The sequence below is a fragment of the Protobothrops mucrosquamatus genome, unplaced genomic scaffold (genome assembly GCF_001527695.2).
Source record: "Protobothrops mucrosquamatus isolate PMUCROS unplaced genomic scaffold, P.Mucros_1.0 scaffold_225, whole genome shotgun sequence".
Taxonomy (NCBI): Eukaryota; Metazoa; Chordata; class Lepidosauria; order Squamata; family Viperidae; genus Protobothrops; species Protobothrops mucrosquamatus.
This window is the reverse complement of record NW_015386301.1, coordinates 1,037,703-1,055,260: the sequence shown is the minus strand read 5'-3', so window position 1 is coordinate 1,055,260 and position 17,558 is coordinate 1,037,703. Positions and strand designations below refer to the sequence as shown.

The following is a 17,558-nucleotide window of genomic DNA, read 5'->3' as shown; positions in this document are numbered from 1 at the left end:
GGCACGTAACCCTGACGAAGTCGGAAGGAGTCCGACGAAAGCTTGGTGTAGTTTTGTTTTATGTTTTATGTTATTAAACTTTGTACAGTTTGATATACTCCTGGTGTTCACAGTTTGTTTTTGGAAAGATGATCACACCCAGGAGTCACTGTTTTAGTTTTAGTGTTATTAGAAATATATATATATATATATATATATAAAACTAGCCCTAATCCCTAATCAACAAACGAGTCCCAGCCACGAAAACCGACACCGGACCCAGAACAACACAGGATGCCACCACCATTCACCCTCACCAGACCTAAACCCAATCCCAAACCCATCCCTCAGACGAAATGCAACCACCATCCAGAAGCCAAACCACAACGACATCACCAGCTGTTGCACCTCCCTCCGACCCCCACACAAAGCAACTGGACACACGCCATGAACACAGAGCTAGACCACAAACTCGGAGCCAAACCAAAGCCTGGTATGTTACATCACAGCCTTCTGCTCTGGACTTCACATCACAGAACTCAGGAGGTTACAACGCTACAGCTCAGGATGTTACAACACAGCCAACCACCCAGGATGTTGCAACACAGAACTTAGGATATTACTACACTAGATCTCAGGATGTCATCACACAGCCCATTACCCAGGTCGTTACAACACAAAAGACTAATGGGCACACAGCCAGCACCTCAGCTACTCAGGATGTTACGAAACAGCCGAACAATCCGCAAACAATAACTCCAACACAGCCAACCAACCCACCTACAGCAACAAAGCCAGCACTCCACACACCCCCACCAATATTTATAGAGAGACAGCAGCTCCGATCACACTTTGCTCACACAAGCACGAAGCCGTGCTCAAAGGTTCAACTAATAATGATTGTTTTGATAATTGGATACCAGTATCTGCAGGATGCATTAACAAGTTATATTCTATGTCTTGTCAAATAATTTTATAATGCTTTGGATAATAGTTATCTGTAGAATTTCTTTGCTTTCAGTCATTAATTAAATATTTATATAAAATGGAATATTATTAGGACTACCATATTTGGGCTACAAAAACCCATATAACCATTAGATAACAATAATGTATTAAGAGTTTTCTCAATCTCTTTATGGCCATTTACCATTCATATGAACTCTTGCCATCCAGATATGATAGCCCTAATATGTCCTCAGAGTTGATGCCTTGAGGAAAACTGAGATTCATTTATAGTGTCACAGTCTGACTACTGCCTGAAACTCCCTGAATATTACAGTCAAGTTCACCTCAGTAGTTTTAATTTGTTGCTGCCAGCTGATGCAAAGTGTCTAGTAGTTATTTTGAAGATTCAAGGTATTGATGCAGTTTGAAAAGAATTGGTGCAATAATTATAGATATGCATCTACTATCTTCTAATGCAGACATGTCAAACTCGCGGTCACATGACGTCATGCAACGTATCGGGACAGTTTTGCCATTGCTGGCAATGGGGTGGGTGCGGCTTCCGCGTGACGTGTCTGGCCTCAGGGCTGGCAGTTTGACACCCCTGTTCTAATGGCTCAAATCACTGTCCTATTGTGTTCAGGTCAAAGATCAGCATAAGGTCAACTAAGTTTCAGTAACACATTATTTTTTGCACTTAACTGTACTTAAAACACCCCTTTAATGAATTGCAAACAGTTATATAGGAGGAATGTAGAATAGCCTAGTTATTAATTTATACGGGAATAACCAAGAGGTAGGTGTTTGTAACAACACCTGTGACAGCTGTTGTTTCCTTCAATAGGTAATAGAGTTTGATGATGGGTCTGGATCAGTCCTCAGAATACAACCATTACGAACTCCGCGAGATGAAGCTATTTATGAATGTGTTGCATCCAACAGTGTTGGAGAAATAAGTGTGTCCACAAGACTTACTGTCTTGCGTGGTAAGTGTTTTTTTAAATAACATTTTTTTAAAAATAGTTTATTAGGGTATCACCTTTATTAGAGTTACTGTAGAATTATAATATTAATTTTTAAAAAGTTTGTATATTTAAGGGCTTTGTTTTCATCTAGAAAGAAATATCTTTTAAATATTGTGATTGCAGTCAGCTTGCCCTAGTCCTGTACTGGGAGAGCAGTTGAGGTGTTTGTTTGTTTTTATGTGCCAGGTTTTTCCCAGTCATAAATGTTGATTGAGATCACACATTAAATGATGACTGTATTTTGTGTGCTGAATATACATATATGCATATATATATGTATAGTACAGCCAATGATAACAGAACCATGGTTCATACCTTCAGTCAGCTGTTAGCATTTGCGATTGGATTAACCTCTGAATATGTGAAATCCATGAACTGAGCTTTGCTAAACTGCATTTCACACTGAGAATAATATAACAAGTAAAAATATCAATTTTTACTCAAATACATTCAATGCTTTTTAGATACATTGAATTTTCAAAATGTTGTTCTTGGCAATTTATGTATGATAAGAATGTATATCAAAGCTAGTCCCACAAGTTGATAAACTGACCTTGGCAGATTATAGAAACAGATTTTATTTATATAATGATGAACTACAATTAAATGTCTTAGTGAACATTAGCAAACTTTTCTTCATAAGTAGAAATGCTGTCATCTTGTTCTATTCCTTACATTTTTGAGAAATCATAGTGAGGTTGATGTTAAACTCAATGCACTAACTTTAGATGCTTTCTATTCATTGTTGATGGGAACAATTTCTTTTAAACCCACAAACAAGACCTTACTTCAACTAAAACCAAATATCTGATAGCCTTTGAATCTGAGTTCCAGGTCCTTAGGGATACAATTTGGCTGATTACAGTTCATTTTGTATTATAGTTATCTTGTAATATGAATACAGATTTAATTATTTGTTGTACTCTTCAATATTATCAGATGTAATTTTATTTAATATTCTGTTTGTATCTGTATACATCATCCGGTTTCCCATTTGCATTACTTTGGTGTAGTTAAGATTCAAGCATTGATACAAGTATCTTCCCTTGTCTCCTATACTGGAAGCTTTTCATGGATTAACTGATGAAGAAAGATGTCATGGAGAAAATAAAATAATTGGTGGAAGGGGTGGTGCGTATTAACATCAGCAAGCTTCATTATTTTTTCAAAAGGAGTTTCTTTGGCAATTCATCTGCTATGTGACAGCTATATTTACCTCTATGGAACTAATTTTGATTTTGTTGTATTTGTCATAGCACACCCACATGCAAATACCATTAGAGGCCTTCAAGTTTTCCTAATGTGTATTATTATTAATATTACTATTACTATTATTGATTTGATGTGTCAGAGGGACATCTTGTCATTCCTTTGTCTGTTGGATGAAAAAACCCATGCTAGGGAAAAGAAGTTAAAAGAAATGGGGACAAGGAAAGAAGATGGAGAGAGGATGTGGAAGTGTATTGTAGAGGGAAAATGCAGTTTGATTCTGGACTGTGAATAAAGCTACAGCTTAATTATCCTATAATATTGACAAGCCATTGAATATTATCCATGTAGAAAATGTGCTTGGGGAAATACCAAACTGCCATTAGAAAGTTAGCATCCCATGCTGATCTGTGTTTCTGGTAATCCTTTTGCTCTGGATTAGGTTTGGATTATTTTTTGATTGTGGGCTAGAACTGATTATTATTTGAATAGGAAATATGTTGCACCCTTTAATCTTAAATGTAAAAAGTATTCATTTACAGGTTTATGGTGATCAGAGTGGGTCAAACTACATTCTGTATCTAATTTCTTTTATTGTAGAAGTAGAATAATAAATCATTAGACTGAAGCACAAGCATTTTTTTCTTCTCACCTTTTTTCCCTTTCTTATTTGATGAATAGGGATGCAGAATAAAAGGCTGTTACAAGGGTAAATAGTAATTATTATTCATTGAATGTCAGGTTCAATAGGAATGGCTACAAATTAAGAGCATGTTTATTTCTGTTTTTAAACATTTTAGTTTGTAATTGAAATAAAAAAGAACAGATAACAAAGAATAATTGCTATTTTGTTAAAATGTGGATTATCAGAGATTTTCTTTAATAGCACAATGAGGCTATTGATCTTTGCTCAGATATCCTGGGGTTTTAATGTGCAAATTGATTTCAGTTTAATAATTAATATAAGGATACCTCTGGTTTTTTTAAAGAAGAGATTAAAACAGGCATAAAGTGGATTGAAGGATTTGGAATGCATAATTTTTGATTGTAAAAAGAACTCCACAACATTTACCACTTACCAGGCACAATGAGCACACATAGGCTACAACAGAAGCAGGCATTTGAAACCCAGTTTATTTTAATATTAAATTTAAGAAATCACTTGAAAATTAACAGGATGAGGATGCTCATCAAGTGAGAAAAGGGGCAAAGGAGAATGTAAAAGAAAATATAGGTAATTAGCAATGGGCTCAGTAACTTAGTTGTTAAGCGAAGTAGTAGTCGCTGAGTGAAACCATGACCATACTTATGATACTACTTTTGCTTTCTTTCGAATGTTGTAAATGTGAAGATTGGTTGTAAGTAACTATCTCATCACAGCTGTAACTGCGAGCAGTCACCAAAAAGCAGTTGCTAAATAAGGAATGTTTGCCGAGACAAACAATTCCATAGAATGATGCTTAATTTATTTCATAAAGAACAATCATTGTGATCCTTGTGCTATCTGAAGTAAAATTTGTATTTAACGGTATGGGAATTAAAATTATGCTGAAAGAAATTTAGGGAAGATTGTGACTGTTGTCTGCCATCTTCACAAATGAATGAATCAGGAGTAGGGTTGGCAATTCTGGTGCCTGTGGAGCTCTGTATGATTTCAGTGTAGACATATATGAGACCATAGATAGTGAGGAGACTGACAAGTGTCTGCATAATACTGGAAACCGCATGCTTGCAGAACATATACACTCACTGTCATAGTCCTGCTCCATTTGTCCTTCTATCCATGCTTAACCAAGTTGGTTTTTGGACCTCCTTTCCCTGGGTTTTGTGTGTTGCTTCTAAAATTCATTTCCCAGAATTAATTGAAGAAGGTAGGGTACATTCTGAGATCAGCTTTGAAAGAAAAGCTGTTTGACAGTTTTATGAGGAGACCTGGCTGCCTCCACTTACTAGAGTCTACGAGGCACACAACAGAGGGGTCCCTGGTGCTCTTCGAGCTTGTTTGTTTTCTTGCAGATGTTTCATTACCCTAACTAGGTAACATCATTAGTTACCTAGTTTGGGTAATGAAACATCTGTAAGAAAGCAAGCAGGCTAAGAGATCACCAAGGACCTCTCATCTCAACCCTGAGCTACAAATATTTTCCTTCCTTGGCATATAGCAGAATTGTACAATAATGGGGAAAAATCCCAAGTGCCCTCTACAAACCCACCAAATTCTTCAGGTATCTGAAGCAAGCTCTTCTAAAAAGTGTAAGTCTTGGTTTGGTTTGGTTTGGTTTTGCCATCAATCTTAATTGGACTAGGAAGTGATTTGACTCTACAAGATAGTTTGTTCACCATCGCCTATTTCTCACTTAACGTGGATAAAAATAATGTTTGAAGGTATTAAGCAGTGAGAATAATGAAGTACTATATATCATTCCACTTGGGCATTCCAGCCAAGATGAAATCCATAAGATCATTCTTAGCTAAGCCATGAAGAGAAAAGGGCAAAAGATCATTGATGAAATCTTTATCAATTTTATGTCATTACTCAGAACAGATTATCACCTACAGATGGTCACTTTCATATCAGAACAGATAAAATTAAACATATATGTGCACTAAAAAATAGAACCAAAATCTGACAGATATCAATATGAATTATTGTAAGGTTCAACAGATAATTTGGAAGAAGAAACACACTTTGGATAAGACTGAGCTGAAACTGGAGCAGAAAGGTTCACACACGTATAAAGACTGCTTTTGCAAAATATTTAGTTGTTTTACAACACTTATGCTATCCAAATAACTTTTTGTTCAGCTGTTTTTGCATTCTTTCCTATTTATTTTGTTTGCACAGTAATGACTTTGATGAGGCATGGAGTCATGGGTGGGGGGGGGAACCACAGTGTAATGCAAATTAATGTCAAATAGCAGTAGAGAAAAAGAAAAAAAAATATTCCAGGACCTACATTTGTAATTTTAGAAGTTCAGCTTTTATTTTAAATGACAAACAATACTGGTTTTAACTTTCATAGATTCTACTCCTGGTTCCTTATAACAAGGCTGCTTTAGAGATCTCTGTACTGAACACTGGCAATGCAAATCTCAAATAATTGTTAAGAATTCAATTATCACAGAATTCTATTAATATATGGTATTTCATTTCCTTTAAAGTAATGGGAGGGAGGGAATCTCAGATAAACTCACTGTAAATATATCACTGTGACTTCAGTAATTCTATTAAAGTAATTTATTACCAAATTATTATACCATACATGCCAGACATGATTGCTGTGTTATCACATTCTTAAATTCAAAGTTTCTTCTAAAATGTAGACTTGAAGAATGATGAAGATCTGAAAATAATGAAGTACTTGTGTAGAAAATAAAACTTTAGGGATCTTCAAAGGGATTATTCAGTTTTAAAGAAATTTGATCAAATCAGCCCTTCAAATCAAATCTTTAATATCTGAAGCAATTTGAAGTGTCAAATCAAATCAACTGTTTTTAAATTGCTTCAGATAGTTCAAAGGCGATACAGAAATCTAGGGGAGTTTCTGTCTGCATTCTTAAAAACTGTTGTAGCTTTACTTCTACACATAGATAAAAATGAGGGGAAAAGTGGGTGCCTCTAAATTTATAAACTTAGCTGGCCAATGTATTTTATTGCCTCTACAAATCCTGTTTTTCGAGATGTTGTAAAGATGTTGCTCTACCAATTATTTCAAACTTTTTGGGAATTTTTTTAAGGAGGTTGGTATGAAGGAGGAAGAAAGAGAATGAGAGAACAAAGAAGCCACATGTATGTTATGATCTGTTGTGATATGGCTTATGCTTTTTACTGTAATTCCCCAAATCCATATTCTTTTTCTTTGTTTTTCCTTCATTCTATATATCTCATTAATTCACCTTACCCTCTCCATTCCTATTCTTATTTGTTTGTTTGTTTATTATTTTCTTACTCGGGAAAATTTCTGTAAGAAGAAAGTAATTGTATTTAATAGAATATTTCTCTATGAAGAAAATATATAAAATTTTACTAGACTAAAGGATCATTTACTCCATATATCTAAGAACTGGTCTATTAATGATAAGAGTTCTGTGTGACTAGCAAATATTTCTTACATTTTATTGCTAAAAACTGCTAGTAAAAAAGTATTTTTGATTGTTAAGTAAAATTACAATACTGAAGTGGAGGAAGATTTGAACTAACCAGAGTTAATTTCTACATGACAGAGCAATAAGCTCTAGTTTTCATACTAAATATTACGGCTGTATACTGTTTCATATTGTTAGGCTGAAAATTACTAGCAGAAATAATTGTGAATCATAGGAAAGCATTAATTTCAGTTTCCGGCTTAGTTGGCTGATAGAAACATTGCTATTATAACATAGCAGATTCTGAAGTGCATTTTATATTAAGTTGCGTTATCTAGTCCGTTATTGGTGATACTTTCCCTCATGCCAAGAGAATGGTATGGAACTCAGCATACTGAGGAATTCTGGGAGTTGAAGTCTACACAGCCTGAATAGGAAAGTAAGATTCATGCCATCTTTATTTAAAATTGAAATGCTTCATGATAGTATCATGAAAAATATAGAGATAGTGTATATGAATTCTGTGGATTATGTCCATAATAATTATGCACAGATCCAGTTCATCCTTCCTTCAAAAGTTTTAGCTAGATAACTGGCTATGTCTCTTTTAAATTTCAGCATTCTAAACTTTAGAGACTAGAATTACTATTATTGAAGTAGATATGAATGTCAGCATAGAACCCAATGTTGTTGCTTTACTTCTAAAGCAATCTTGTCTTGCTAGTGGACATAAAGTAATGGACTGCCACTTGAAATAGGATCAATAAACATAATGAAACTATCACTTAATCTAAGTTTTATTCCCTTGCTGCCCAACAGACTCTTCTTCTGCTAACTGTGAGTCGTAATGTATTGAACAAAAGCTATTTTGAAGAACTTCTTACAACTTTGTGAAATAAAGATTGATTTCTAGGATATTTTAACAATTCATTGTGTTATAGAAAAACTAAAAACATATACTATTTCTCATTTAATAATCAGCAGTACATAAATTTAATCTTCAACACAATGTTTCTTTTTTTTTAAAAAAAGTTAACATGTAGGGTTGAGCATAATTTCTTACTGCCATTTGGCAAGGAATAATTAAGTATATTGAAACTGAAAGATAATACATGCCCATAGTCTGGCAATGGGAAAAAAGTCACGATACGTCACGTGACATTGCGAGTTTGACATGCCTGCTTTAGTGTCTCACTGCTCAGGCAGTTAACATAAATACAAAATGTCAAAAGAAGATCTTTTCTTTCACCTGATCTGCCAGTAAGAAAAAGTGAATGTATGGTTCATATTATTACCAAGCTGTGTATTTTAATACAAAACCAATATTTTTATTATTGCTGTGTCAGTAATTAGGAGCAGGAATCTTGTTATAAGTATTTTTTTCAAGATACATATCTTAAAATATAGGACTTCCTTCATATGGCATTTATTTTTGGAATCATAGACTTGGAACAGATAGAACTATTCGGTCAACTTCTTGCTCGGTACAGTATCCACTACAGCAGCTTGTCATACAACTATCCAGACTCCATATGAAGACCTGTAGTGAAGGAAAACTTATCACATCATGGGACAGCATATGTTATCACTGACAGTTCATATAGTCAGGAAATTCCTCCTGATGTTTAGCCCAAACCTTCTTTTTTGTAGTTTTAACTTAGTGGTTTTGATCCTAAAGTAATAAAGAGTCAGTCACCTATTTCTGTATGACAACTCTTTCTTAGTACAAGTATGGCCATAGATGGTGAATCATTCATAAGTAGCTTTTCTAAGGCCACCTCTAGTGAGAGATTAGAATCAACGAGAATCCCAAATTGCTTACATATTCCTTTAAAGGTAGTGCTACATTATCTAATAAAGGCTGCCTTGATAATTCTCAATAATGAAAGCCATGAATGTGGACTACCTTATCAAAGAAAAAAAACCCTCAGCTTTTCTCATATAGCTTATGAGAACCCCACAGAATTTTCAGCGGTTGACTTAGAAAATCCCCAAGAAAATCTAGAAATCCATTAGATTATATTATAGTGGAAATCTGTCAAAGCCAACTTAAATATCTTCTTTCAATGCAGTGGAGACCCATGCATTTTGATCAAAATATGTACATCAGTCTAATAAGCAACAAACTAAACATCATAATCACAAAAAGCACCCTTCTGTATCAAATATAATGGGCAGATGAATATAAGAGAAGTGCTTGAGACCCCTAAAAATCTACTCCAACCATTTTGAATAACCATAGCACAAAAACTGTTTCAGCAGGTGCATTAGTTGGCTTCCAAATGCAATTTAAGGCACTAGTTGGCACCTTTAAGACTCTGCATTGTTCTAGATAAGGTTATTTGAGCAACTGTCTTCTCTTGTGTTCATCTGCCCATTCAGTCAGATCTATGCAGCTCCCACTGGTCTGGTCTGGATGAGATTGTACCGTAATCTGATACAGTTTTGGAAACAGCCATTTTTTTCTAATTATCCCCACACATTAGAGTCTGTTCCTTCCCTCTTGGATTTCAGCAGTTAAGAGAAAATGCAGAAGGAAAGCGTATTGTGAATAAATGTTAAAATCTTGTAGATCTTCATAGCTACCAATGACACAGGAAAAAATCAATACACAGGTAAGACAGTATCACTATCTTATCAGCCCAGAAAATAACTTGAGCTTGTTTTCTTGCAGACATTTCATTACCCAAACTAGATAATATCATCAGTTCTAGCTAGCTAGACTTTATGACTTTATGACCATCCCATCCAAGCATGTGCAAAATGGGTACATACATAACTCCTACCAACTAATGAATCTCATCTCTCCAAAACTCCTGTTGATGTTATCTGCAGTCCAAATGCCAACATGACGAAATACTGATCGTAAATTGCAAGTTACCACTGCAATTCAACAAGAAAGATTATCAATGTAATTTTAGGCACAGGATGGATCAAAAATTAATTGGTGCCATCTATAATAAGGGTATCACTTCATGGTGAAGTGTTGGTAACTCAACTTACCATTGCAATTCACCCTCATCATGGATGGCACCAATTAATTTTTGATGCCTGCTGTGCCTATAATTGCATTGATAATCTTTCTTTTAGCATGTGTTGTGCTGATGATACTCTGAGACAGTCCTATGATTTTAATGAGAGATCAGTCAGACTTCAGCAAGGATATTGAAAGCTCCCAGTAGAACTGTCCTGGATTATCCTAGGTGTATTATCCTTGCCAGTTCAGTCACAGAAGAAACTGCGCAGCAGGGAAGCTCCTGGAGGGATTAATTTCCAACAAACAGGATTCTGATAGTTGAATGCAGCCCCCACAGATACTCCACCACAACCAGATCAGTCATTTAAGCTGTGACCATGTCATGGAGGAGTGTTGACTTACTTTGGACTGACATGCCTTTAGCAAATAGCACTACAGAGTAAGATAAGGCCAACCTGGCAACCTAAGCTTTCCTGAAGCAGAAGGGAAGCAAAGTATGGAAAAGCCATTATCATCACATATAACTTTTTTTTTGACAGCCTGTTTCCAGCTCCATCTTTCCTCCCATGGCCCTGAATCATTCCTCTTCTCCTCTTCCATAGAAATCCTATCCAAGGGGAGCAACATATTTAGCGTAACCTGCAAGAATATCAGTACTGAAAATCAATACAATCTATGTATTGCAAAGATGTTTAAAATGTTACGATGGCACATGCAGCCTATAATTATTATTTTTTTACTATTTATTTAACCTAATGTTCTTTTAGAAATATCTTGTTTTGTTTCTTAACATCATCTGATCCAGGAAAGAGTTAAGAACTACCATTCTGATGTGTTTGACACTGATAAATCCACTAAATGTTGAGAAGTTAAATTGAATTGTCTAAACACACTATATTACCCATACAATCAACTGTCTTAAATTTTATTTATTTGAAACATTTATATAGCTGCCCATGTTATAACCAACTCAGGGCAGCTCCCAATTAAAAAAATACTATAGGAATAGGTGAAAAAAAAAGATATTAAAAATTGATAGGGCTTTGTGCCAGGTTCATTGTAGTCTCCAAAAGATGCATTGGGAAATGCATGAACCTGAAAATAGCAGTTATCTACTTCATAAAGCTTTTTCATGAATACAGCTATTCTAAACTATTGCACACAGGTGTGCATGAATAATATAATGTTAACATTTTAGTGAGTTTTTCCAAATACGTATAATCTCCCAATATAAACATTTCCAATATAAAATATTTTTATTCTCTAATGTAAAGTATTTCACTCCACTTGTATAAATTGTATATGCATTTTTGATGTTACAGACTTTACAAAATTTCAGCACAAATTTCTTTTTTTTAATTTATTACTGCAAAGTACAAACTTTAAAATGTGACACATTTTTCTGTTAACGTTAGATCAGAATCATAGATTAAACAGACCCTTTTAAAAATCATTTCAGTAGTTTGGATTTTTTTAGGGATTTTGTTATTGATATAATGATATGTTTATCACACATATAGCTCTTCTTTCTAAGAGGCTTCACAACAGAAGTTATATGCAAATACTAACATAAAGTCAGATCTGCTCATCTTTTGTGTAACTGTGAGGTTCTTTGAGGTTGTATGTATGAAAATATATACATGAGCACCAGTTTGAATTGAATAGCATTCCATATAATTTATTTGAGAGGTGTATATGCTGTTCTTATAAAATTTACATGGCAACATAAAATATATACTTTAAGAAAGGTTAAAGACTGCATTAAAAGGATTTGTGGTTGCAGTTTGTATTGACCCGTGTGTGTATAATCCACTTTAAAATGCTATATAGAGTGACTGGATTGTAACTTAAATGAACTTGCTTCTGTCTCATAGAAAGCACAGACAAAAAGATATCAGTTGCTACTCATAACGCCAATCACATAATAAAAACAAACCTAAGACAAGGATTGATAACCATGCTGGCTCAGGAATTCTGGGAGTTGAAGTCCACAGGTTGTAAAGTTGCCCTAATTGTATCCCTGCCCTAAGGTTATTGCTATTGCGATTTCAGAATTACAGATCTTAGATTTACTTGTGAAAGCTTGATAATTGATTTTTCCCTGTAATAAAATGAATGTTTTCTTGATGAGTTTTAAATCGGTATGCTTCTCATTTCCGGGGAATTTGGCAAACTAATCATTTGTTAAGCAAAATGGGATCCAGCTTCCAATTCCTTTCAAATAGTATTGAAAACACTATTTGTTATTTTTGTTTCCTCCATTTATTTTATTACTCTTGTTTTAACACTTTTAAAAGTAGCAGCCTGACCTATATATATATTTCTGTTGCAAGACAACTATAGTTGTACAAGAGAAGTTTGTGTTTCCATTTAAATAAAATGAATGTCCTTGTTTTGTACAAATTGGTACAAATATGTAGACTTACACCTATAGTTTGAGTTTTGATACTGTTCTGGGTATCACAGTTTTATAGCACTAGTTAAAGAAATTGTTTAGGAAGAGTAGCATTATTAGAGAAGTTTTAGTAGATTTTGTTTCCTGTTATTTACTCTATTAGTATTTAAGTATATAGCCATATACTATACTGAATTTCCTCCTACTGTATTCTATATTTGAGCCTAAAAATGGACAATGTACTATGCTGATGTGTTTAGTTTTTATTGAATGTGAAAATCAATTAACATCCACATGTACTGTCTTTACTAAAAAGAAATTAAAGTGGTGATTTTCTATTTCATTTGTGCAGTGAAATTCAGATTAGCTACAGTAGTTGTAAAAATAATCTTTTTTTTCCTTCAAAACTGAAGCACTATACAATCTGAATATACTGTATATTAACTCTCCTTTGCTAAAATTAAAGATCAGTTAATTTGGATTGATTAAATATTTGTACAATTTATTCATTCTATTAAATGAGTTAATATAATTTAAAAATAAGAATCTGTATGTTCGTTTCAAAATGGAATAAAATATTTTTTATTTTATTACATATTTGGAAGCATTGTATAACATCACATATTTATAATTTTTAAAATTAAATTATCTCTATTTTAGTAAATTGATATATACATTCTTTTGCAAAAATTACAATAATAATAATAATAATAATAATAATAATAATAATAATAATAATAATAATAATAATAATAATAATAATAATAATAAAGTTGGAAGGGACCTTGGAGGTCATCTAGTCCAACCCCCTGCTCAGCTAGGAAACCTTATACCATTTCGGACAAACGGTTGTCCAGTCTCTTCTTGAAAACTTCCAGTGTTGGGGCATTCACCGCTTCTGGAGGCAGGTTGTTCCACTGGTTTATTGTTCTAACTTCAGGAAGTTTCTCCTTAGTTCTAGGTTGCTTCTCTCCTTGATTAGTTTCCATCTGTTGCTTCTTGTCCTGCCTTCAGGCGCCTTGGAAAGTAGCTTGACTCCCTCTTCTTTGTGGCAGCCCCTTGGGTAAAAGTTTGAATACCTAATTAAAATTGCTTGTCATATTTTAAGCTTGCTTTTTAGTTAACAAGGTAAAGACCTAATAACATATATCACCTTTACTTTAGTTGTTGTGTGCCTATTGCAGGTTGTTTTTTGTTTGAGTGATAATAAATTGATGTACACCAAAATTAATTTGTAGGTGCATCAGTAACTCTTAAAAAGATATAAAGGAGGGATATTTTCTTTTTAAAAGCACTTACATATACAGAACGGTTGCAAGAAATGCCGGCGGAGATAAATCTCTTATTGTAAAAGAGAAAGAAGTCAATATATTTTTATTTATTGTTTCCTCTGAAAAAGTTAAAAACATTTTGTGAAATATGTGCCATTGCTGAAATATTATGCAATAAATATAAAGTTTATGAACTATAATGCTAGTATATTTTAAAGCCAGTTTTAAATGTTTCTTCCATGAAGTTTAATAGAAATGTTCAATACCATCAAGTTTAGAGTTTGACTTGATACTGAATGTAATAGATGAAGAGAAAACAAGATGAGGTACCTATTCATTTAAAGTTGAAAAGGGGTTGCTTATTATATATAATTTCTCTTTAATGGAAGTCATTTTTTTTCCTTCAGAGTTTTCTGAAAAATTGCGCTTTGGAATTTCAGAGCTATTCTGTGAACATGCATATATTTGACTGGTATTTTTCCATTCTCTAACATGGAAAAGTGTTGCGATAATTTTGTTCTTATTAGATCCCACCCAAAAAATAAGTATTTTTTTTTAAGTGCAAATGATTTCTTTTTTTTTAGTCATTCTAAGCAAATGCAATAACTGAAAGAATTACAGAAGTTGCACATCACCAAGGTGGAACATTTTATGATATTCTATTCTGTGTTTTATTCTGAGAGGTTTAAGAGTCATGACATCTGGTTTCTCTTAAGTAATTGTTCTTTAAATCAGAGGCTCAAAATGTAGCTGTCTTAAGTCTAGTTTTGTGATGGTAATTAACTTGTGATAATATAGTAGGATGCCAAATCAATGTACAAGCATTTTGCTCACTACTAATATGTAGAGCAGGGGTCCCCAACTTATGGGCCACGGTCTGGGACCAGGCCATGGGCTCTTGGTCAACAGGCCGTGGAAATGGCTGGCTGGTGTGCGTACATGTGGGCATGCATTCCTCCCTGCTAGCGCCCATGGCCCTGTTTGCACATGGGCGCGAATGGGGATGTTAGCGCAGGGTGAGTGTCTGCGGTCCATTTGCGCATCTAGCCGCTAGCCGCTGCGCCAGGGTGTGTGGCCCTGTGCGCATGTGCACACCAATTTTGAAGCTGCTCTCCTTCCCTCCGGTCTGTGAGCTTGGAAAGGTTGGAGACCTCTGGTGTAGAGAACAAGGTAGTAAATGAAAACATTGTACTAACTAAGGATTGGATAAGAAAAGACAACTGGATTCACTAGCATTTGTATACTTCCTAACAAAAGTTGAAGGAGCAGAAGTGCAGAATAGGATAATCCAAACTAGTTAAAAGAACCTTTTATTTATTTTGATTGCTCACAAAAAATTATCCTGCTAGAGAAAAATAAGACTTTCAGCCTAATTCATTTCTATTCCTGTACAGTTATGCCTTAGCAATTAAAGAAAATGTGGATTCAAATGTATATATGAAACATACACAGGAAGTCATGTCTTGTTTAGCAACCATTTGCAGCTATGACAGTGTTGGAAAAGTAATTTCACAACCAATCCTTGCCTTTACAACCTTCACAGGTCTGTAAAACAAGTGAAAATTGAAGTAGGATCGTAAGTGCAGACATGGTTTCACTTTGTAACCTTTTTTTTAATGACCGAGTTGCTGGTTTCAATTGTGCTTGCTAAATAAAGATTAGCTGCACTTATAAGAGTGCTGTAGTAATGGCTGCTGTATTCATACCACATCTAGATTTAGACACTTTCCTTCTATCCTTCTTTTCCTTCCTTTTCAGTGGAACATATATCTTGATTCACATTCATTCCCCATCTAGTTTATCCTCTATGACTGATTCAAGGGAGTAATTTTTGGCATACTATTGCATAAGAATAGTTTTGAAAATAAGTGCAATTAAATTTCCAAAAAGGACCATAAGGAGCATTTTTTTAAAAAAATGAAGCATTTACCAATTTGACTTACTTGTGTACGCGGTGGTTAAGGAGGAATAGCACTTCCGGTGGAAGGGCTGCTCATTCATCTTTGGTCCCACCTGGTGCTCAGCTCTTACCTGTTGCTCCAAGCAACTGTAACATGTACAGTGGCTACATTCTGTAAACCAGAGGTACTCAACCTTTTGGGCACCAGGGACCAGTTCTGTGCAGAAAGGTTTTTCCACGGACCGGAGAGTGTGTGGTTTTGTGTGCTGCCTGCATCCCACAGATGGGACTTTGCTTATTTGTGTGGACCGATTGCAGGCATGCTGCGGCCCAGTACCGGTCCATGGACTGGGGATTGGGGACCCCTGCTGTAAACCATCTCAGTAAATGGGCCAGATCAAGTGAAGGTAATACAAACTAAGGAAAATATAAAAAATAAAGAAAATAGAGCAGTGCAAAGAGACAGAAAAAAGAAAATAAGAAAAAAGATATGTAAAAGATTATTTACTCCCTCTTTCCAGACAAGAATAAACAATTTCAGTAGCTTAACACCTTCTTGAATAGTTCAATAAAAAAATTCTTCCCATATTTTATCCCATGTCAATAATCAAATTGTAAAAACTCATTATTTAATCCTAATCAGCAAAATTTTATTAATAACTACTAGAAACAGTAAAATACATATTTTAACTTTAATCAAATAAATTCATTCTCTAAGAAATAAAGCAAAGGGTATCTCTTTCCACTTATAAACAGATATTTAAAACTTCATTGTTCAGTCCAGGTCAAAAAGAAATCACATTAATAGCTACCAAATGCACAACATATATATATTTTAACCCTGGTCAAATAAGTTCACTTTTTAGTCTTTGTGCTAAAAAGCTTTAATCCCATAAAATATAGTCCCACAATTTGATTTCTTATCATTTTCTCTTTGTCTGTTTTTAGGAACAACGGTTTCAGTAGTTTAGCACGTGTCTTTCATAAATCCAAGATAAGAAAGCTTTCCAAATTATTCTTCGGATTTATTATTTGTATGCTTCCTTTAATTATTAATACATCAACTGTGTTCTGTCATTTTTCAATCCATTTTCAGATCCACAGCATCTTTTTCAATGTTACACTTGTAATCTTTAAAAAGTCTAAATCCACTTTCAAATGAGGATTCTGTTTTATACAATGAAACGTTTTTCTTCTATATCCTCTGCTATGGTATCAGACAATCTTGTAAGTAATTTCTGAGTACATTGTTCCCAAACAGCCTTAATTTCTTCTATAGTCAGATAGTATTGCTTCATTATATTAATGGATCTCTTCTCTTTTAGTTATAATCCTTAGCTCTCTTTGATTCCCTCTACTCAACCTTCAAACTTTATCATCTGTTTATTTTCCAATCAGCAAAACTTTCCCATGAGAGAATTTCTTACAGTTAATTTCAAAGTCTTCATATATTCTTTTATGAAGTTTTAAACATCCCACAGGAAATATTCTTTCAAGTCCATCTAACCCTCTTCATTTTTCAAAATGCACATTCTAGTCCCCCTTTTACTGTTTCCAAAAATTAAAGATTTTCTTTTTCATCCTTAAACTTGCATATACCGTATTTATTGGCGTATAACACACACTTTTTCCCCCTGAAAATAGGGGGCAAATGATGTGTGCGTGTTATACGCCGATATAAGCTCTCCGCCGCCCGGCCCCACCTCGGCCCGGGCAGCCACGGCCCTTCCCCGTCCTCCTGCTGCCGCTGCCGCCACGGCCCTTCGCC

General features: G+C 34.5%; 1 protein-coding gene across 1 annotated transcript in view; it reads left to right on the top strand.

Annotated features, from left to right (window-relative positions):
- The window catches only part of PTPRD (protein tyrosine phosphatase receptor type D), a 282,311-nt gene that overhangs the window by 61,156 nt on the left and 203,597 nt on the right, over window positions 1-17,558 (top strand). The window contains exon 3 of the mRNA XM_015828512.1: window positions 1,772-1,913. Within this exon, the coding sequence (XP_015683998.1) occupies window positions 1,772-1,913 (142 nt within the window). The remainder of the gene's footprint in view (window positions 1-1,771; window positions 1,914-17,558) is intronic.